The sequence below is a fragment of the Rhamphochromis sp. 'chilingali' genome, assembly GCF_963969265.1.
Source record: "Rhamphochromis sp. 'chilingali' genome assembly, chromosome: 10".
Lineage (NCBI taxonomy): Eukaryota > Metazoa > Chordata > Actinopteri > Cichliformes > Cichlidae > Rhamphochromis > Rhamphochromis sp. 'chilingali'.
The window spans coordinates 17,973,063-17,996,614 of record NC_137937.1 but is presented as its reverse complement, the minus strand read 5'-3'; the positions used below and the strand labels follow the sequence as shown (position 1 = coordinate 17,996,614).

General features: G+C 41.1%; 1 protein-coding gene across 1 annotated transcript in view; it reads right to left on the bottom strand.

Annotated features, from left to right (window-relative positions):
* LOC308404934 (uncharacterized protein) overlaps nt 1-23,552 on the bottom strand; it is a 36,259-nt gene that overhangs the window by 9,033 nt on the left and 3,674 nt on the right. Inside the window, exons 2-4 of the mRNA XM_080895242.1 lie at nt 9,751-9,806; nt 9,470-9,582; nt 8,309-8,383 (exon numbers count right to left, since the gene is read on the bottom strand). Of these exons, the coding sequence (XP_080751368.1) occupies nt 8,309-8,383; nt 9,470-9,582; nt 9,751-9,806 (244 nt within the window). The remainder of the gene's footprint in view (nt 1-8,308; nt 8,384-9,469; nt 9,583-9,750; nt 9,807-23,552) is intronic.

Sequence of the window (23,552 nt, the reverse complement as noted above, 5' to 3'; positions counted from 1 at the left end):
AGGGGAATGACCCGCCAATTTCCGGGGGCGAGGTCACTGAGGCAGTTAAACAACTCCTTGGTGGCAGAGCCCCTGGTGTTGATGAGGTCCGCCCCGAGTTCCTGAAGGCTCTGGACGTTGTAGGGCTGTCCTGGTTGACACGCCTCTGCAATGTTGCGTGGAGATCAGGGGCAGTACCTGTGGACTGGCAGACCGGGGTGGTGGTCCCCATCTTTAAGAAAGGGGACCGGAGGGTGTGTTCCAACTATAGGGGGATCACACTCCTCAGCCTCCCTGGGAAAGTCTATGCCAGGGTGCTGGAAAGGAGAGTTCGTCCGTTAGTCGAACCTCGGATACAGGAGGAACAATACGGTTTTCGTCCTGGTCGCGGAACACTCGACCAGCTCTTTATCCTCTCCAGGATACTTGAGGGTGCATGGGAGTTTGCCCAACCAGTCTACATGTGTTTTGTGGACTTGGAGAAGGCATTCGACCGTGTCCCTCGGGGTGTCCTGTGGGAGGTGTTGCGGGAATATGGGGTGTCTGGCCCATTGCTACGGGCCATTCGATCCCTATACAACCGTTGCAAGAGCTTGGTTCGCATTGCCGGCAATAAGTCGGACTCGTTCCCGGTGGGTGATGGGCTTCGCCAGGGCTGCCCTTTGTCTCCGGTTCTGTTCATAATTTTTATGGACAGGATTTCTAGGTGCAGCCAAGTGGCGGAGGGCTTTCGCTTTGGTGGCCTCAGAATCTCATCTCTGATTTTTGCAGATGATGTGGTTCTGTTGGCTTCATCGGGTGAAGGCCTCCAGCTCGCACTGAAACGGTTCGCAGCCGAGTGTGAAGCAGCGGGAATGAGGATCAGCACCTCCAAATCTGAGGCCATGGTTCTCAGCCGGAAAAGGGTGGAGTGCCCACTCCGGGTCGGGGATGAGTTCCTGCCCCAAGTGGAGGAGTTCAAGTATCTCAGGGTCTTGTTCGCAAGTGATGGGAGAAGGGAGCCGGAGATCGACAGACGGATTGGGGCTGCAGCTGCAGTAATGCGGACGTTGCACCGGTCCGTCGTGGTGAAGAGGGAGCTGAGTGTAAAAGCGAAGCTCTCAATTTACCGGTCGATCTACGTCCCTACCCTCACCTATGGCCACGAGCTGTGGGTAGTGACCGAAAGAACGAGATCGCGGATACAAGCGGCAGAAATGAGCTTCCTCCGAAGGGTGGCTGGCCTCTCCCTTAGAGATAGGGTGAGAAGTTTGGCCATCCGGGAGGGGCTCAGAGTAGAGCAGCTGCTGCTCCACATCGAAAGGAGCCAGCTGAGGTGGTTCGGGCATCTGACAAGGATGCCCCCTGGGCGCCTCCTGGGTGAGGTGTTCCAGGCATGTCCCACCGGGAGGAGGCCCCGGGGCAGACCCAGGACACGCTGGAGAGATTATATCTCTCGGCTGGCCTGGGAACGCCTTGGTATTCCCCCGGACAAGCTGGAGGAGGTGGCTGGGGAGAGGGAGGTCTGGGCCTCTTTGCTTAGGCTGCTGCCCCCGCGACCCAACCCCGGACAAAGCGGATGACGATGGATGGATGGATGGATGTATATTGACAGCAAAACTTACAAGACATACACTGTATCACTCTGTGTTGCACATTGTCTTCACAATAAGTTCAAAACAGCAAAATGAATTAAAGCCTTTAGTTTCAAGAGAAAGAAAAAAACTGTGCCTCCATTTCATGTTTACTGGAGAATGGACAAAAAACAAAACAAAGAACTATATTTTACTTTGTTAAACATGGACTTAACTCATGTCTGTGTGTGCATACAAGCATTTGTATGTGGCCAGGACCTCGGTATAATTTCCATGGAGAGTAAATCTAGGCTTGTTGATGGAGGGCCTGGTCTGTCAGCCTCCAACAGGAAACCACAGATTTATCCAAGTGACAACACTGACACTGACACTGAGCAGAGAATTCAGTGCGCCCTGTAATACATGTCAGTACAGTCCATAATCCATATCACTCTGGCTGCCACTGCCAACTACACACAGAGTTGGCACAGAGACCAGAGAAGTAGTCCACAGTGCTGCCAGCCGCACTGGGAAAATCATGGAAACAAATCAAGGTCTACGGGAACACTTCTCAGTAGCACAGCCCAGTATTCTCTTATGAATGTGCAAGTGCAAAACATTACAGACAGTCTGCATTTAATCAAGTACAGGACGAAAGTGTTCATCAAAACAACTCACACTCAAAGCAAATGCCCTTGTAGTGCTGAATAATATAAAGCAAAATAGGTATTACCATGCTTGTAATTTTAAGAGACTTAAAAGTGTTAAAAATGCACTGGGAAAATGCAAAGATTTTTCCTTCCCAGTGTCGCCAAGTGCTTGCTAACAGGATGCCCTGTGATTGTTTTGGTTGTCTCTCTATTATTGCAGGATCTTCAGGTGACATCTGGTGCTATTTAAATAAGATTGAATTCAATTAAACTGAAATAACAGTTTTAGGAAAAATGAAACTATCTGTATCTTATTAAAATGTATAGAAATCACCTCTAATTCTATTCAGACCATTTCTATAACTCATATGTGAGCATGTTCATGTCATTTTACATCATTCGGATTTCATAATGGTCATATGTTAGGACAAAACCTTCCTTTTTAATCTTTGTAACTGTAAGCTCTTGAAGCCCATACCATACTGTGTTATGTTCCAATCTAACATCCATCCCACAGTGTTTCAACCACATGGCATTTGACTTGCTAACAATGCAATGACCTTCATTGGTTATCAGAAAGCTTTAAATTTGTACCCAGATTCAGATAATAACATACTCTAGCAAAACAATATAAATGCAAAGCTTCAAAAACTCCAAAACGTTCTATATGAGCTCAAAGTACTGCCTTAATAGTCAACCTCTCTATTCAGAATAACGTGTCTTGGCCTAGTTATTTCCATGGGAAAATTTCATAAAGTGGGATGTTGAAACAGTCTTTTTGGGATTTGTGACACTGATGACCTTGGCATTGAAAACTTACTATAGGTATAACGATATAACCTGCCAGGGAGGGAAAGTAGCCCAAGGTGATGTGACAGGTTGAGAGACTTTTTAGCTGTAATTGGGCTCAAACTCCACACAAACTGTCTCTCTGCTCTGGAACCAGAGTGCTTCATAGTCTCTTTCCAACTAAGGAGTTGCTCAGAGTAATAGGCAGTAGGTGGATTCGGGGCAACTCAAGTTTCCCCAGTTAAAGTTTGTCCCACTTGACTGATGGGTTACTTATAATAGAAGTTAGTGTTGGCCAGCGCTTGTGGCCGAATTATTAGTATTGCAAACATTTATTCTTCTTAAAAAAATGCAAGTTGTTCACGAAGAATAACACCAATAAAACTGTGAATTGACAAGATTGCTATAATATTTGGGTTGTCAGTTATTATGACAGACAACATGTGTGATTTGAAGTGCTTCAAGATACCTTGACCCAAACATCTTCAATTATTCCTTATTTACAAGCCTAATGTTTTTTTGAGACCTAATCTCCTGTTCCACCTTAAAAAAAACATTTGGCCTTAAATAACAAAGGCATAATGTGACCGAATAAATGTATCTACTTGTTAAGTATGACATCACTAGCCATCCCGAGATCTAAAGTCTAAAAATCGAACTCAGGACCACTGAAAGAAAGAAAAACAGGACAAACTCTTTCAGCTTCCCCAGCTGTTACAATAAGGTTTAACGTTCAGATATCAAGAGGTTCACAAAGTTTAGCAGAGTTAGAAGTTGCCGGGAAGTTAGGAATCCAGTTTTCACCTAAAGATCAGATACCATGTTTTGACTGAAGTACTTCTAAAAAACTAAAACACAGTGCTCTGGTGTACCTTTGAAAGTAGACTAAATAGCAATGGTGGTTGGAGGGTCAGTGAAGATGGGCTAGCTGACATATCATAAATTGCCTGGTAGCTAGCATACAGGAGGAAGAAGATCCTGAAAAAAAGAGTTAAAAATGGGCCCATTCACAACACAAGGTTAGTCATAACACATTGGTGCCTGGTTTTGACTAATTCCTAAAATGTCAACACTGAACTTTTATTCAGCCAGAGAGATTCAAATATTTGATATTCGAGCCCATGGACTGCAGTTTTTAAAAACTTAAAGATATGTATAGTCGGCTGGCTGACCATGATCCCTAATGACTTTTGGGGGGCTTGTTTCTATTAAATATAACAAAAACATTACAACGTGTTAAAAAGGTGACAGTGTCATTTGTAACAGTAGACCCACAGTAGAAAGGAGACCCAGAAACAGGACTGATACATTATCATTTAACCAGCAGATACTTATTGTATGTTTGATGAACCAAATGCACATTTTATACAGTGGGGCAAAAAAGTATTTAGTCAGCCACCGATTGTGCAAGTTCCCCCACTTAAAATGATGACAGAGGTCAGTAATTTGCACCAGAGGTACACTTCAACTGTGAGAGACAGAATGTGAAAAAAAAATCCATGAATCCACATGGTAGGATTTGTAAAGAATTTATTCGTAAATCAGGGTGGAAAATAAGTATTTGGTCAATAACAAAAATACAACTCAATACTTTGTAACATAACCTTTGTTGGCAATAACAGAGGTCAAACGTTTACTATAGGTCTTTACCAGGTTTGCACACACAGTAGCTGGTATTTTGGCCCATTCCTCCATGCAGATCTTCTCGAGAGCAGTGATGTTTTGGGGCTGTCGCCGAGCAACGCAGACTTTCAACTCCCGCCACAGATTTTCTATGGGGTTGAGGTCTGGAGACTTGCTAGGCCACTCCAGGACTTTCAAATGCTTCTTACGGAGCCACTTCTTTGTTGCCCGGCCGGTGTGTTTTGGATCATTGTCATGTTGGAAGACCCAGCCTCGTTTCATCTTCAAAGTTCTCACTGATGGAAGGAGGTTTTGGCTCAAAATCTCACGATACATGGCCCCATTCATTCTGTCCTTAACACGGATCAGTCGTCCTGTCCTCTTGGCAGAAAAACAGCCCCATAGCATGATGTTTCCACCCCCATGCTTCACAGTAGGTATGGTGTTCTTGGGATGCAACTCAGTATTCTTCTTCCTCCAAACACGACGAGTTGAGTTTATACCAAAAAGTTCTACTTTGGTTTCATCTGACCACATGACATTCTCCCAATCCTCTGCTGTATCATCCATGTGCTCTCTGGCAAACTTCAGACGGGCCTGGACATGCACTGGCTTCAGCAGCGGAACACGTCTGGCACTGCGGGATTTGATTCCCTGCCGTTGTAATGTGTTACTGATGGTGACCTTTGTTACTTTGGTCCCAGCTCTCTGCAGGTCATTCACCAGGTCCCCCCGTGTGGTTCTGGGATCTTTGCTCACCGTTCTCATGATCATTTTGACCCCACAGGATGAGATCTTGCGTGGAGCCCCAGATCGAGGGAGATTATCAGTGGTCTTGTATGTCTTCCATTTTCTGATGATTGCTCCCACAGTTGATTTTTTCACACCAAGCTGCTTGCCTATTGTAGATTCACTCTTCCCAGTCTGGTGCAGGTCTACAATACTTTTCCTGGTGTCCTTCGAAAGCTCTTTGGTCTTGGCCATGGCGGAGTTTGGAGTCTGACTGTTTGAGGCTGTGGACAGGTGTCTTTTATACAGATGATGAGTTCAAACAGGTGCCATTCATACAGGTAACGAGTGGGGGACAGAAAAGCTTCTTACAGAAGACGTTACAGGTCTGTGAGAGCCAGAGATTTTCCTTGTTTGAGGTGACCAAATACTTATTTTCCACCCTGATTTACGAATAAATTCTTTACAAATCCTACCATGTGAATTCATGGATTTTTTTTTACATTCTGTCTCTCACAGTTGAAGTGTACCTCTGGTGCAAATTACTGACCTCTGTCATCGTTTTAAGTGGGGGAACTTGCACAATCGGTGGCTGACTAAATACTTTTTTGCCCCACTGTAAATATCAGGATTGGAAAAGATGTGCCTTTGTGAGATGTCCCCACTCAGTTGAGTATGCATCAGAGCATCCAGGTTCTCTGCTCTCTACAATGCTCCAATTTGTGTCTTAATTCAAAATGTCTTGAGTCTAACTAACTTCTTTGTTTAGAATTTGACACTACTGTTTCTAATCTTATGCACTTGGACTCACACACACACACACACACACACACACACACACACACACACACACACACACACACACACACACAAACACAATGCTCTTCTGTCAAAACTTAATTCAGTTATTTGTTTTTTGGTAGAAATTAACAATGGAAACACCTGCACCCTATTCATAATTTAGTTTTCATAACTTAATGCCACATTAACTTCAGTTTATAACACACCCAAACCAGACTCGCCTCGACAAAACCCCCTCACTGCCAGCTGGGACATGCAGCATAGCGAGCCAGAAAAAACAGAAACAAAGTGGAGGGAAAAGAGAAAAAAAAGAAAGATAAGTAAAAAACTTATGGCTTACTTAGGGTAAAAACAGCCATGATTTTAAAAAAGAACAAGCTATTGCATCCCCAGATGTTATCACCCATCCAATCTGTATATATTTATAGATCATTTCCATGGTTTTGTTTTTCACGTCACTGCAAGGTCAAGTACGGCTCAGAAATAAGAGAGCTGTTTAGATTATAGCATCTGGTTAATGTAGGCATTTAGCAGGTGAGGGAGTGACTTTTTGTGTATCAATATTTCAGCTACTGATTTGTTAAAATAAAACAATTCTCAAAGACCAATATCAGGTAGCCTTTGAGTCTCCAGTATATTGCATAATCATAATTACGCATCGAATCAGTTTTATTGGACATGGAACAGAACAGCGCCTGTGATAGATACTGGGGTCATTTGTGATCCTTAAACGATTTGTCTCCACAAACATATGAGCTGTTAATAATATTAAATCATCGACTGTACTGTACATTGGCTATGCAATTCTACAAATAAAGACAGCTTAAGTCTGAATATAAATACTTTGACAGATAATTTTTAAGGTTCACTACACACCAACTCCAATACAACACAAGCCGGAAACACACCAGTGTGTTTGACGTTTTTTCGTAAGCTGTCTTGATACTAGTGAGATCATCACCTGTACTGTAAATTATGCCATAAGTGAGCATTTTAGTATTTGTGGGAAAACTGATTAAAGACGTTTGCATGAACAAAAGACAGTTTTGCATAGTCATGTATGATCACCGCGTACTTCTACAAATGACATCCATGCGTCTATTGTATAAGGTCAAATTAGAATAAATTGTTTCTCTTCCTTTTTGCATTTTACATTAGCAGTAGTGACCACCGGGTACTTAAACAGTCCTGCTTATTAATGAGCATGTTTGTGTGTGTTGGCTAAGTTTAGAAGCCTCTTTTGTCCCACAGCTCACCTAAGGAGAAGTGATTTTCTTCATTCCCCTTAACGTCCACCATGAAATCATGTTTCTATGATTATGAAATCCCACAAGAAATTCTGATCAAAGAAGCCTCACACAAGACTCAGAGAGGGGATAGTGGGCTTTCAACTGGTTTCTTATAAAATCCCAGAGCCCACATTCATTGTTTTAAAAAAAGAGACAAAAAAAACAACAAACATTCCACAGATGCTCCTACAGTCGACTGGGTGATGCCTTTGTATGGAAAGTGGTAAACCTAGGGGTCGGTTCAATCCTTTCTACTCACTGACACACAAAATAAATACTGTTTGAGGGGCACAGACAGGGGAATCGTCAGCAGTGATGGACAGTTTTTGTCATATGCTGTAAACACACCTGAATCCTAAAAATATGCACATGCAGCTGAATCATAGAAATTACACAGTTCTCTTTTCTCTGGTCCATCTGCTTCCTGTCTATCTTACCACTACTTGACTTTGGCATGGGACTTGTGGGTTGTACCACCAACAACAGAATTTTAAACAAAACTTAGCAATCTCACCCTGAACCAACAAACCAGTAGGGCAGGAAGGGGTCTGAGGACAGGAAACTCTCAAAACAATACTAAGCAAACTACAAAGTGTAAATATAGAGTTTGAGGGTAAACGGTCTAGAATTCAGGGACAAAGATTATAGGAAAGTATAAAACACATTTTTCACTATTATTTTGGAATTTCACAGGAAATTAAACAGAATCTAAATGAACAGAAAGAGTAACAGAAACTGCAAGTGTTTTTTGCACAGCACTACCTCCGGGTCTAAACGGTCCTTGCACAGATGGAATTATTTCCTCTTAAATGAAGCCAAACAAAAACACAAATGACTGGATTTACTTTAGCAAACCCGAAGGCCATTGTCAAGTTCACATTCTTATGCACTGCACCTTAAAGAAGTTCTTGAGGGCTGGAATGTGGGTGGCACATTCTGTTCTCCTGTAGTCATCGACATTTTGGCCAACCTGCATACAAACAGGATGTAGACACTTAGACTGATATCACAGATCTCTCTTAGAAGACTAAAAAAAGACATGAAGGAAACAGGCTGGGAAACAACAGGATTCAAACGATGTCATGAGGCATCTGAAGACTGATCATCTTGAGAAGTGTTTAGTGTCGTCATGCCAATAAGTTCTCAAAGGGATTTAAAAAAACCAACTTGTCAATAAGTGCGTGTCTGAAAGAACAGGATTTCTCCAAATTATTTGAATTGAATTATTCCATTGTGAGGAAAACTATCAACAATTGTGTATATTTGTGTATTTAGTGACTATTTGTGTAGAACTAGAAATCTAAGCAAAGTCAGTCTAAATTTAAAACAACGGTCTCTAAAAAGACCCAAAATTTGAACCCAGGATCTCCAGGTAGCCTGAGCTGCATGTGTTTACAGTGCACAAATTTGATCCGCATGGGAAGTGTACCAGAATAAACTAAAGTTTGTAGATGAACATAAAATCAAAGAGTAGGCCTTTTGGAATGAAGTGCTCCTGACAGCTGGAAAGACAAATCAAAGACAGTAACAGTGGACATGTTTGGAGCAGAACAAAGGCAGCGTTTCTTTAGGGAAGAGCTATATACTACCATACCACTTCAAGCACCAGATACAACGGTGGTGAAAATATTATGGTTACAGGTTGCGTCTTTGACACTTAGGTCCTCTGCTCGCCTTGTAATTCACTCATTTTTCCACTGCACTGAGACATTTTCAAAGCTTTTCTTCCAAATTTCATGTAAGCCTCTGAAAACAAGAGTGCTGAATGAAAATAAGCCAGGAATATTTCGGGTTTCTCCAGAATACTTTATAAGTTAATAAGGGCGTACGCTTCTGTATCTGACCACAACAACATGTGAAACCCCTTATCTCAGAGCTGCAAAATGACCCAGCTGCCTCCAAATTAATTTAAGTCTGTGAGTCCTTGTGTTTGAAGCGTACCTGCTGTTTTCATGGCAAAGAATGCATGTGTGTTTGAGTAATTCGAGCTGGTATTTGTGTTATGATAGGGGAATGCTTACACAAGTTAAGCCCCATGAGCCCGTCTGCTACTCACCCAGCTGATCAGCACGATCCGGGGGGCTCCTGTCTCTACACTTCCGACTTTGCACAGTCCATATTGAGGCTTTGAGATGTGAAACTTAGCTGCCAGCTCTGCCACACCACCCGCTGTTAGGAAAGAGACAGATGCAGGGTGAGGGAACAAAGGGATATTGATGTGCAAATACGCTGCACTTTCTTTTTATATATCAACTTCTTTCAAGCCCAAGCAGAGGAGCAAACAAGCTTTTTTGTGGTCTTATGAAGGTAAATGATAAAAATAAGAGTCCACTTTACCTCCTGAGTCAGCCAGTTTGAGGTTGTTTGTGACTCCATCATATGCAAATAATGCCCTGTGAACATACAAACACACACAGGTCAAGATGCAAACAATAGCATGATTTCTGTGTATGCAAGCCCAAAGCCAAATGTTTTCCTGCGCATACCAGTGCTTTGTCTGAAAAACAACAAGCTTCCTTGCTGTGCAGAAGCACTATTACACCGACAAAAATAAATTCTTTTCAACTGTGACACACGTGCTCGCTCACTTTGTTCTGTCTCCCTTCCTGCTCTTGTTCACCAAAGACCCTTACAGCACAGAGATAAAACAGCACGGCACATTGTAACACAATAAGCTGCATTCACAGCATTTTCCTCATCGATGGGCAACTCCTGATTGTGAAATAAACAGTGTGCACACCGATGGGGCTTTTATTTTTTGTTAAGTGTTTTGCAGGTGAAAACCTGCCCCACCGCACCCTTCAGTGAGAAGACTGTTGCTGTGGCAACTCGACAAACTGATGATGTGTTTTCATGAGACCACTGAAAAACAACGGCTCAATTAAGAGCTTGGTGACTGATTTAAGATTGATACACACAATAAAAGGGCTTATATGTGGTTTGCTGCAAGAGGGAAATGTGTGACTTCATAAGAACCAAAACAAAGAAATAAACCTTAAGGCAAGTTCATTTTGTCTGTACTGGATCTGAACCCCAAATGACACCATTATGCTATTTGAGAAGATGTGTTTCCTAAATAATCTCGATGCTTTTGCATTTTTGAAGCACATCTGTGTAAATGTGTACGTTAGAGTCTGTTGCTTAACAAGGCGGCCTGCAGAGAGAGAAACTGTCAAATCTTTAAAGGGCCGCATGTGCCCGTCTGTGTGCACAAGTATGTGTCTGACTGTGGGCCTGTGTAAAGGTTTCACTGTAGGACTCCTGGAGTTCAGAGAATAACATCTGGAGCTGGATTGCAAAAGGGCACAAGCAACGATTACAAAGGACCAAAGGTGAATGGCCTGTGTGTGTGTGTGTGTGTGTGTGTGTGTGTGTGTGTGTGTGTGTGTGTGTGTGTGTGTGTGTGTGTGTGTGTGTGTGTGTGTGTGTGTGTGTGTGTGTGTGTTTCTGTTCTGTGTCCTGTGTCCTGTTTGTTTGTATATGTGTCTTTCTGGCTGCTGTTACAACCAAATTTCCCCCTGTGGGACAATTAAAGGATTATTCTATTCGATTCTAAAAGCATCAGTATCGGTTTAAAATGTTCCGGTTGACTGTACAAAAGAGTACAAAACAGCTGTTTGGTATATGGGTTGACAATGGTGCCAAATAACTCAGTTAGCATTTCTCATTCACTGTTATTTTTCCTGATACAACAAGTCTGCCTTTGTTCTTTCTCCCAGAAGAACAAAAAGCTTCAGTCAAAAGTCAGTCAGTATGTGTGTGCGCTGAGGACACAATAACCATACTGTGCAACCTACTGAGCAAGTTGCAAGCTGGCCGAGCATGTGAGGAGACATGTTGCTGCTGCGCTTTCATTTTTGGGGTTTTTTTTTATTGTTTTTGTAATGTTGGCAAATGTTTGTTTAATATCTATGATATCACCCTGCAAGTATTTGAAATCAGATTGCATAAGAATATAATGCAACTTATGGGAACATTCTCCCCCAGCTCCCCGGCACGAGCTCTGCATCACCTCAAGCACTTACTTACGTGTTTCGGGATTAGATTAGCCACAAAAACTGCAGCAACAACAATGCTGCTCTCTTTTATTAGTTTTAACAAGTCACCAAACCACATCCGTGGTCTTCTAACATTCCAAGGTTGCCATTCCCAAGCTGTCAAGGTCAAAAGTCAATGTGACTGTGAAGGAGTCTTAATTGCATGTGCAAATTTTCCACCCACAGAGAACAAGCTTGCTCACGAGGTACGCTGAGCTGAGGGACACTCTTTGTTCTGCCACAGCTTTCACTAAGATGGACTTTGCAAAGATCCTATTTTTCAGCAGCTTTCTCCCCAAATCTTTACCTAATCTCAATTTAGTGAAGCAGTATTACAAAATCAAACACAATAAGTAAAGACCATCTTTTGTATCTATCCATCTATTGATACAGTTTTTGAGAAAGGCACAAATTACAGTTAGAAACTGATCACATAGGGTCTTCTTTGAGCAAGGAGACAGCAAATGTTCTACTGACTCAAAACAAATGATTTAGCATCAAAGGAAAACCTCGGTGAGGCCTACATATAGCTGTCATGTCGAAATCTTACACATTAAACCACTAAATGACTGCATGGACATATCAGTAGTTTTATGTAGTGAGCATGTTTTTTCCCAAACACAAGCTGAAGTCTTTTATCCTGTCTATCCTGGAAAGTTGTCCTCGACAATAAGACCAAAGTCGCTTTGGAGTCTTGCTTCATACCTGAGCCAAGCTGTGCAATATTACATCATATGAAATTAAGATTCCCTCTATATGCCCATTTTTGTCTGCATCACTTGATTGGGTATTTTAATGTAGTAATAGAAGTTTCAAAAGCGGTAAAGTTGTTCCCCTAATTAATAAAGCACACCCCTACCCCCTCACCAACTCGGCACACACGCACTGACTGACTGACTGATGAGAAAAACAGACGCTCTTATGTCTGTACTCCAGCCCACTTCCAAACCAAGCCAGCTATGACCTCAGAGGAAGAGAAGAGAAGAGAAGAGAAGAGAAGAGAAGAGAAGAGAAGAGAAGAGAAGAGACACGTGAAAGGGCGGGAAAGGGGCCATCATGAAGGGCAATGGGGCGCAAAGTGGGAGAGAGTGAGAACAAGAAAAGAAAAGCCTAGAGCAATGATGTCATAATCTGAAACATCAACTCTTTAAAGTAATTAACAGTGGGAAATGAAATCTCAGCATCGTAGCCACAGCCAGTAACTCAACAAATAAACATCGGTTTTCAAAGTATTTAAAGAAATGGCAGTCTGGAAACACAGGCACATGCACACAATGTACTGTAAGCCTGAGCCAGTAACAATAGAGAAGGTTTGTCTTGGCCTGCCAGCGCCCCTGTAATACCTCCAAACATGCTAAGCTCTACCATTTCAAGATCAACATCACAGAAGCAGATGATTGCGTATCCATGCTCTCCCCTCACCAGGCTAAACTCTGCAACAGCAGAGTGCTGCATTACACAGGAAACACTTGAACACAGCATACACGTTTCTCCTGTGCTGTAGATTCTGAAGAGATATTCTTTGATGGTTTTTTCTTCTATTTATTTTTTTATTTAATTTTTTAAGGGAATGCATATTATTGTGCTAGTCCTTTATTATAAAAAAGAAGTAAAGAAGTAAATCTATGAGAATATATTTATGGGGCCCAGAATCACCGATCATTTTTCACATTTTTTATTAACTTTGCCATCCGTCCTCACTCTATATATTCAGTTGATGTGTAACAATCTTTACCACTTTAAATTCATTATTCTGACCTTCACCTCTAGCAACTCTGCTTTATTCCTCCTATTTTAAATCTTGTAGTAAAACACACCTCGTTCACAAACTGAAGCAATATCTCATCTTCATTTTTCTCCCTCTGTGTCTCTCTGACAGCGGGTTCTTGTGAGCTCATAGGTCATTTATTCCTTCCATCTTTGCCAGTCGCTGAGATATGAGAGGGTTTTTTATTTTATTTTGCACACTGCTGATAAACTGGGTATGAAGAATAAGATATAAAAAAACAGATGAAATGCTGGGAGGATTCACAAGGATTAAGCTCTCCATCAACCATTACTTTGTGCCCCTTTCTCTCCCCAATGTATGGCACACATACACCAGCAACTCCCAGGTAAAGCTTATCGACAAATTTATAACTACTTAAGTCAAGTCTTGTATTTGCCTGTCTACTGTACCTAGGATTTAAATGGCTACTTTATGGATAATGTCTTTTTATTTCACATGACATATACTTCTTCTGCTCCTCTCAGCTTCACAATTCCTTACTTTTGGCTCAAAGATGACCTGGCCTTCCAGTTCTATTTTTACCTTGTCTCCCAGTCTACCACTACGTTTGCACTAGACTGGGGAGCTTGGAGACGTCCCTGCAGCACACGGCGCTCATTTCCTCTCTCCAAACATGGGCATAATAAGTCTAGTCAGACGTGATACTCATATAGTGACCACACAGCGATGGTGCACACATTCTTCCGTCTGCACTGCAGAGACACATGGAGGTTTATGGGAAGGGTTTCAGGAAATCTGACTAAGAGAGAGGAAGTAACGGAATAAAGCCAAGTATTTGTCTGGCTTGTAAGAGTCCTACAGACTGGTATGGTGTGACCTAAGTGATGTATCCTGAGTAAAAAATGTTGCATGCTAAGCCAAAGAGGCACAGAGAGCACACATACTTTCAATTAAGTTGTACAAGTGTGTGCATATGTCAATGAAAACAGCTTCATCAGAAGCTCCACTACTTTACGCACAGTCTAGAGTACCTAGTTTCGCAGCAGTCCCTTATTAATAACATGCATAAAACAATGTTGCTGAGTCATGGTTTTATATGAACTCTTCTAAGCACTTAAATCTCCAGATGACCCAGATTCATTCAGAAAAAAAGTATCAGAAAGAATGAAGGCGAACGAGATGAAAATTTAGTGCATTTTGAAAAAGAGGTAAGATACAAATGAATGTTGCAAAGGAAATGAGACGGGAAAAGTCTTGGTCCTCATATTTATGGATTCGGGCAGCCTACAGAGAATTACTGTAATCCTTTCAAAGCAAGCAGCAAGGTCCTTTAATTGGAGCTGTTTAACAGTAGAGGACTGAAACATGTCACTAAAGACTAACCCCCTAAAATACACCTGCTTTGTGTCTGTGTAATCTGATGTCTCCAATGCTATTTTGTCCCTCATACAGTTTAAATGAGCATTTCAGATAAAAGTGTGTAGTCTGGATGAGGTCTTTTATTTTGAATGTTGACCGGATTCTCTTTGCTGTTCCCGTGCCTAACGTCCTGCCCTCTTTACCTACTCTGTAAAAAAAGTTACAATTAAACTGGAGTAATGATCATGATAAGACAAATTTAATACAGATATTTGAATGTGCAGTACTTTGTAGAAGTCTTGAGTCACACTTCTTTTTATAGTTTGCTTAAAAAAAAAGGAAATAGGAGCAATTTATTGACATGTTCAAACATACAACATAGTTTATCAATCAAAAACATTTGTACAAGTCTAATGAGCTTTAAGTAGTCTTCAGGAATAGACCTCCAGGCTTCTCGAAGGACATTCAAAGCTCTTCTTTGGATGTTGGCTGCTTTTTGTACTCTTCTCTGTCAAACTGATCCAGCACTGCTTCAACAGTGTTGTGGTCCGGGCTCCGGAGAGGCCAGTTCATGTCTAATATTGTTGTTGTGAGCTATTCTGGGTTTTTTTCACCAGGTATGGTTTAACTGCTTCGTTGTCATTCTGAAAACTGAAGCTGTTGCCAGCCTGATGTTTTCCAGATGATATTTTATGGTGGATCCAAATCTGATGGTACTTTTCTACATTCATAATTTAATCAATTGTAACAAGATGCCCAACGCTAACGACTGAAATGAAGCCCGAAACTACAACAGAGCTTCCACTGTGTCACTGTGTGTGTTTTAAAGATGGCTGCAGACACTCACTGTTGAACCTGTTAAACAGTGACAGCTTTTAAACTGCAAACTTCAAATTTCATCACTCTATAAGATCTGCTGCTACTAATTTTCCATCTTTTCTTGTGTAATTTGGCACGCCTCAACCAGCCTTTGACAAAGAACATTTCTGATGAGGCTTCAGTGAACAGTATATGGATCAACTGAAACACTAGATGTATTTCTCAGTTGCTGTATCAGGTATTTACAGATTTTTTTTTCATGTTTTTTAAGGATATGATTTTCAGATACTGTTCATCTCCTTTTTTGGTCCTTCATTTGTCAGTTTCCTAAGTTTTTGAATGAGATCATACACATACCAGAATATGCCAGGTTTTCAGCTAATAGCTCTTTGGAAATCACCTTAGTGGTACAAAATTATTATTTTATGTTTGTCAAACTGTGTTATCTTTGGCATTTTCATAGCTTCAACTAAGAGAAAAGACAAACCACTGCCTCTTTTCCCCCGCAGGTCAGTGATTTAACAAACAAAACACTCTTGTGAAAACTGTCAGGTACAATGCTTCGCTGAAAATGAGTGGAAAAGCAGCCAAACAAAATTTCCAAAGAAAAACTCTGAAAGACCTTCAGAAAACCTGGAGAACTGTTGCTCAGGGCCACTTTAAAAATTACAAGGAAGTCTGGTTCCTTGGAAGAGACATACAAAGAAATCAAGTGTGGCTCATGATTTTTGCACAGCCATCTATTGTTCATTGCAACATAATGTTGATACGTTGATGAAGCCAAGAGGCAAAAAAGCTGAAAATAACCACAAAAAAAGGTTTTTGCAATGATGGGGGTGAAATCTTATTTCAACAAGCCAGGTACCCTCTAGCAGTTCTGTGGTTTATTAAGTAGGGTGTAATATCCTGCTGCTGTCATTTCTGATGAAGTTAATACTTAACTATACCTTTCCAAATGAGATCAGACTGAAGTACTGCCAAATACAAAGAGAAGTGTATAGCTATGTGTGAGAGTAACTGAAACCATACTGTCATCATAAAACATATGTTGTCAGACTTTAGACCAGCATATAATGTCTGGTCTATTACCAGTATACTACTGTGTCAGACGTAAAGCTGGCTCTGAAGAGGCCCAGCTATGACGTGATGGTGATGTCTTGCCAAGACTTTTGACCTAATAATAAAACCATGCCCAAGTCCCAATCAGCAGCATGTTTTTATCCTAGTCAAGCAGACCAGATGCCATAGTGGATATACAGTCAGACAATACTTCACATACAGTGAAAAAAAAATACCTTTCTAGGATGTCCTGTGAAGCAAAAAGTCTTTAATGTTTTAGCATAAAACCCTTTTTCACTGGCATTTTCCAGTTAAACAATGAAAACTATACAAGCTACTGAAACAATGCACAAAATTAATGATAATGAACTAATTAGTGATAAACTGCAAACAAAAGATGAATTCAGCTGCCTGCAATAATCCTACCATATTGACAGTAAATAGAAGCAAATGTTGCCTTTTGCTCTACCAATTCTGTTTAATGTGAAGCTGTGAAATATACCGTATCATAAACCATCATTAATGCTGAATTTATGAAATTAAACAACTGTCCCACAGGAAGCATTTCTTCAAAGCATGAGGTCAAGAGCAAACATGAAAAATAAATGGAAAATCTTGACCTCTGCAATGAGCACATCCAGCGGTTTTGTTGTGTCATGTGGTTCATTTTATTAGCATGGAATGGGTTAATAATAAAATCAATGCAAAGTTTTCTTTCTCAGTGATTACAAATCTTTATCCTGTAATGATTGCTCTCTTCTGGGATACGCAGCGCCCCAAATTAAAATGAGACAAAGAGTCACTAAATGTTTGATGATCATTAACTTCCAATGTTTTTTTTTTCATTTTCTGCTTGTTGAAAATATTTTAAAGGTCTCACTGAAAGCTACCAATAAACCTGCACGACTCCAGAGCTAATTGCTGCAAAGACCACTGTTCACTTAGACTGGTTGAAATACTTAAAAAACCTTATCAGTTTGGCTACATAGAGGACAAGGTCACATTTTCATGCTTGCATCTTCTTTTCTTAAATATTGTGATTTCTTCATGCAGGCACTGCTTAGGCAGCACAAAGAAGCCTGTAGTTTTTCCACCATAAGCAAATATCACTTACATTGTTTTGCATTTCTGGTAGGGTAATGCTCACACTAAAGATGCCTCGTGTTTCCTCCCCTTTCAAGGACAGCTGTGCAATTTTGAAGCGTAAACACTCGCCTGTATGACCCATAAGAGTTTCTCAGATCCACCCTGTGAGCAACGCTGACTGATCTGTATAATACTTGACAGGGTGGAGAAAATATCAGACTCCCCTGGAGACTATTACAGACCACAAAAGCTATTTGGCCTAGAGAATATGGTAAATCCAAGAGAAATGACAGAGGCGACGGATGGCAAAATTATAAGAAAGGACTGCAAGTGTAGCTAAACATAATGTAAAATCTTTGGCGAACAAACAACAGATTGCATACAATATCAGGCAGAGGGGGTGAGGGAGAGACTGAATGGAATGCTGCAAGGAGGAGGGGAGGGGGTTTAAAAAATCTGCTCTCAGCAAAACACGGAGCCAGAGAAGTTTAGAAAACGACAAACTAAACAAATAAGTAATTAAATCACTGCCAAGGACCAGTGAGAAAAAAAGAAAAAGCAGCCCTCCCTGTCATAAATGGAAAATATCGGGGGGACAGACAAAGAGACCAAGATAGACAAATATTATGCTGCCGTGTAGTAAGTGTCAATCAAGGTCCTGAGACAGCAATCTTGCAACAAATGCAGACAAAACACAAGATTAACGCTAAGACTACAAAATGACACAGGCGGCCAGCAGCGCGCACTATAAGATCAAGCGATCAACACCTGGTTTCACGTTACAGCCTTCAGTTAATCTACAGATAGCATTAACCAGTTATGTTGCAAGCAGAGGCTGCACACATTGCAATTAACTGTAATGTGTAATACAACCCAAGCTTTAAAGAAAAGGTAGCTTAGTTGTGCAGGCAACTGTTCCAGTAGAATATGAGAACAAAATTTACTACAATCACGCGATAGTGCACGTCGCACTAGCAAAGAACGCAACCCGCAAAACACGGTAGCTTTTCCCAAAGCCAAACAGCATGCATTGATTCAGCAGGGAGGAAACTGTCTCGAGTGGAAACAAACAAAAACTATTTTAAGTTATATTACCGTTTGAATAAAACTTAATATAACCCCCTCTATACTTTTATTTTTACTCAACAACACAGCAGCACTTAAGCTAAAAACAATAGAAGATGGATACAAGAAATTCAGTGTCGTGACGGTGGGAGCTTAAAGAGGGACGGGGCCACACGGTGGAGAGTTATATTCTGGTTGGAGAAGAGACACTCAGAGATGGGTTCACACTGGGGAAAACGATGAAAAGCACTAGGGGATACACAAAAGTGTAAATGGGTAGGTTAAGAAGGGCGCCTTCAACAATGGCGCACAATGGGAAGCAGTCAAAGTGTATTGGAGGTTTCCAAGGGGGCAGTTGGAGTATGTGGTTAATGGAGGGAAGAGTTTTGATGAAAGTAATACTGTGAGTTGTTGCGAGTCTATATGGGGTAAATCGTTATGACTCTGGAAGGTATATAGTTTATCTGGAGAGGAGAAGAGAGGAGAGCAAAAAATCTTCTAAAATCACGGTCCACTGGGATCACTCTGGCATTTCCTGCCAAAACTGTCCAACAGCACCACACAGGCACACACGTACACAACACACACACACACACACACATGTAAGCATCCTCCCTTCTCTACATTACAGTTATTACAGGCTCATTGAAAACACGATGGCATCTCATCTTCAAGCATTTCCTTCAGTTAAACAAAGCAAACTCTCAAGTATTAAATACCCACTTGGAGCTCATTTAGCCCGTCCTCTCTGTATCTTCTCTTAATGCTTTGATCTTATTCTCATTGCTCTTCACCCCTCCACCTGTCCTCTTTTCTTTTCTCCACTCTATTGCCTCTTTAAGTTTTATAATTTGATGGCTCTGCTTTTCAAAAGACTTTCATCCGGACCACCCTTCAGGGCTGATCTTCCATCTGCTGCAACTCTTGGTCCTTCCTCTCACATACTGTCCTTTATTTTCTTTTAACTTTACCTCATTCATTTGCAGTCCCTTCCCATCCTGCTTAGTCCCTCTTCACTCACCTCCCTCAATTCATTCACTCTCAGCAAACAACCTAGCTTTCCCACCAGGGTCGTCAGGACAACAGAGCCCCCCCCCCCCAACTTTCCACAAGGACGCACAGCTCAATCTCACCGCCAGCAAGTGAACAAACAGGGCAGGAGAAGGGAAAATAGAGTTCCCAGTCAAAGTCTTGCATTCTGTGTTGCTGCGAAATGCTAACATTTAACCCACACAATGCCATCACTATAAACAAGGAGCGCTTTTGTAACTGTGGTAAAGTAGGAGCAGTTGCTTGAACAAGTCGGCAAGCACAGCTCATGAAACCTGACAGTGTGACTGTAGGAATGAGAGCCCAGTGTGTCTTCATTAAACCTGTTTAATGTTGTTCTGTGTGTATATGCATTTGCATGTGTCAGAGAAGTAATCCTGAAGGAAAAAAGAATGAAGCTTTACTCCTTGATGTGGCATAAAAAGCCTAGCTACTATTGGAGTTACTACTAATGAATGAATAGTTACAGTTCTGTGCCTCTCAGTGTTGTGCGTAAAGTTAGAAAACAGTTCATAAAGAAGTTCAATTTAGAGATAATCATGAACTAATCACTACCTAATTACTCGATAATATAGTATCTCCTATGTGGTTATTTTAATCATCTACTATAAAGTCCTGAATCAAGGTACTAATGAACACCTTTTCCGGATTAGATCCTTACTGGTTTGTTTCTAACCGAATAAAGATTTGTGTGGTAACCAACCTTTAACTAATAACCTGCACAATTTATCGCTATTATTTCCTTTCTCTTCCTTAATAAAGAATGTTTGAATGCAAAATCATGTATTATAGCAGGCATAGCTTAATTTAAAAAATTACAAGGTATAATAAGTAATAATATGTAACTCATTAGAATCAATATGGACCTAGACTTTTATGGCTTTAGACAGTCTAGGCCACACTGGGAAACTTCATAGTTCTCTTCAGACCTGGTGAGGTGAGTAATTTAAGCGCAGAGAGGATATTCCTTGTAAGAAGTTAAGACTCGGGGGTGGAATGGGTTAAGAAGAGGGCATCTGTATACTGTGTAAAGCCAAAAGTCAATACTGACTCATTTTTAGCTTGTACGAAGAACATGCATATACCTGTGCTTATTTGGTAGGTGGTGCTTAGAACAGAAAGGACAAAGAGGAACGCTGCCAGAGGAGGGCTGTCTATTTCGAAATTCTGTTTGTGTGTGTGTGCGTGTACTTGGTAGTTACTTTCTGGGACAGCCACTCTGCAAGCCTGAAGTGAAAATGGATGGATGGATAGATAGATGGTTGGATGGATGGATGGATGGATGGATGGATGGATGGATGGATGGATGGATGGATGGTTGGATGGCATACTTAAAAGCAAGGCAGGATAACATCAAAAACAATCACAGATAATAAGAGCCTGTCAGTAACAAAACCATGTGGACGGTTGCCCTTCTACAATTGTTTTTGCAATAATTTAGACCCAAAATTATGGGAAGAGAGGCGCCAGGGTTATTGTTTTAAATAATTCCATTTACAATAGGGACTTTGTAACCGTCTGACACTGCTTGTCGTGTTATGCTTGGCACACTCAAGTCAATGAGCCACAGGAACATGACAAATTGTCTCTCTGTGCACTTTTTTTTGCAAGATCCAAAGCAATGAACTTTAAAACACATTCTTACTTTTTAAAGAAGAACTGTTCTTTTTAGATATTACTTCCGATCATGCAAACGGGATAATTTTCTTTTTGCTTTTTATTTCTCCAATAAGGCTCTGCAGGGGTGAATTTTTCTTTGCCTTCTTGCTTAGACCATCCTTAGTAGTTGAGGAAAACCATGTGGAAGCCCATCAGTTCTTTCAGCACTTCTCAATATAAGCATTGCAACATTATAATAGTTAGGTTACTCACATATCTTTAATTTTACTATATGACTGTGATTATACTTGTGAGTTGTGGTATATCACATCATTGCTTACACATACCCCTAAAAGTCCATCGGTTGGCTTAGGACACACACGCCACACTCTGTATTCATTCTCATCCCAATGTTTGAAGAAACACTAAAATACAGATGTCTTTAGACAGCTATCAGACACGCCCTTGAAAATAATACCCTGGCTATGTGCGAGGCCCATTAGCTGAACAGGCAGTCCTCCCTGATGTTGCTTCCATTTATCATAACATGTGCATGAAAAGAAATCATACTTCCACAAAGTTTTTCAGCAGAGTCCTGAAGACTTATATAAAACAATAAGTCATTTGTTGCCCCCACTGCTGTAGGCACAGAAAAGGACAGAGCTCCACTGGAAACAATGGGTGAAATGATGTGAGACACTTGAATGAACAAAAGGAGAATTTGAAAGAAAGGTCAGTTGTAAAGTAGGATTGACAAAATACTTCGAGAGCTTTGTTTACCATGATCTTAATACCAAACCTTTGCTGCAATGGAAAGAAAATCTGTGGGATACAATTTCTTTTATTAAGGTGAGAGCTCTTTACATTGTTCACAACTGACACCTGAAACCAAAATGAATGGCACGACAGTACCTTGAAACATTAATTACCAACATTTTCCATTTTCTGTGTGGCAGCTATGAGTCGCACTTCCAAACAAACAACAGTTTGCACACTTAGAGACCCAAACATGTGAGGCCAAACAGGTAGAATACACACATCCAGTGTCACGGTGTGTAGTCATGTCTCACCATGGCTAAACCCTACCATTACCCTGCAGCTTTGTCTCAGACCCTAGATGACTCTAAACAACATTTAAGGGAGAAGAAAGCAGTTGTTTAGTGATAACTGCTCAAATCATCCCCTAAGTTCATCTAAACAGGGATACATACAACAGCCATTATAGCTATCATTGTCATCATCTTCAAACATGCCACCCACAAACTTGCTCACACAAGCAAGCGACACAAGCTGAGGGTACTGCTCTGCAGAAGCTTCAGCCTACACAGTGCAGTGGAATTGTTTGTTTTTCTAACAAGACAGGAAATTCTGTTGGAATAACGTTAAACAAAAAGCTGATAGGTATGTGCCCCAACAGATCACTTGTGTGTATGATCTTTGTCCTAATGTCACACAAAAAGCACTTCACCGGCTCCAGTTGTGCTCTGATCAGCTTATGTTAGTGTTCAAGTGTCGCCCCCATGGAACCCACCGGATTGGGCCAAGTTGTAGTCTTAGTGTTAAAGGAAAAATAAGTGACAGGATGTGGGTTTCTTTTGATAAGATTCATGCCTCTATGTCACAAACAAAGCTACTCCAAGGTACGGTACAGGTCGCTGTGACAAAGATTATACTGTCACGGTCCAGTGTACTCACCTCTGATGTCCTATTTACAGTACGCTGCTATTTATATTTTAGATCAATGTGTCTTGTGTCAGTGAGCCTGGAAGCAACTGTGCAACCTTTGAAGCCTCATCCTGAACAGTGAAAGGAAAGGGAACCAATCAGACTGCTTGGGTTCCTTCTGTGGGATTTTACAGTAAGGTGACCAGCAGGTATTGTTTCAACATAGAAGGACGTGAGGTAACGTTGCACAATGGCATGTGTGTATGAAAAGCTTGAACTGCTGTGTTTTAGGGGGGTTTTGACAGGTGGGTCACTGTGGATAATTCAGGAACTGAACAAAAAGCAGAACGTGTACAAGGAAGTTTAAGCAGGGATTAGCTTCCTGATAACAGTGTTAACTGTACTTTATTACTATTTACAGGCAGAAGAACCGAAGTGTGCACGTTCACACACATGCAGCCCTGCAACACAGGTGTACTTCATCTAGAAAGTAACTTTAGACTCAGGGACTGTTTAGGTGTCAGTTAATCATACATGAGCCTGTGGAACTTTTGAAGCAACGCAAAAAGCCTATGTTGCAATAAAGGTAGTCCAAGTTATCATCAATAGGAGAATCCCTTCACAGGAGATTAGAGGCCTGGGGAGGAGGGATAATGTGTTGCTAAATGTAA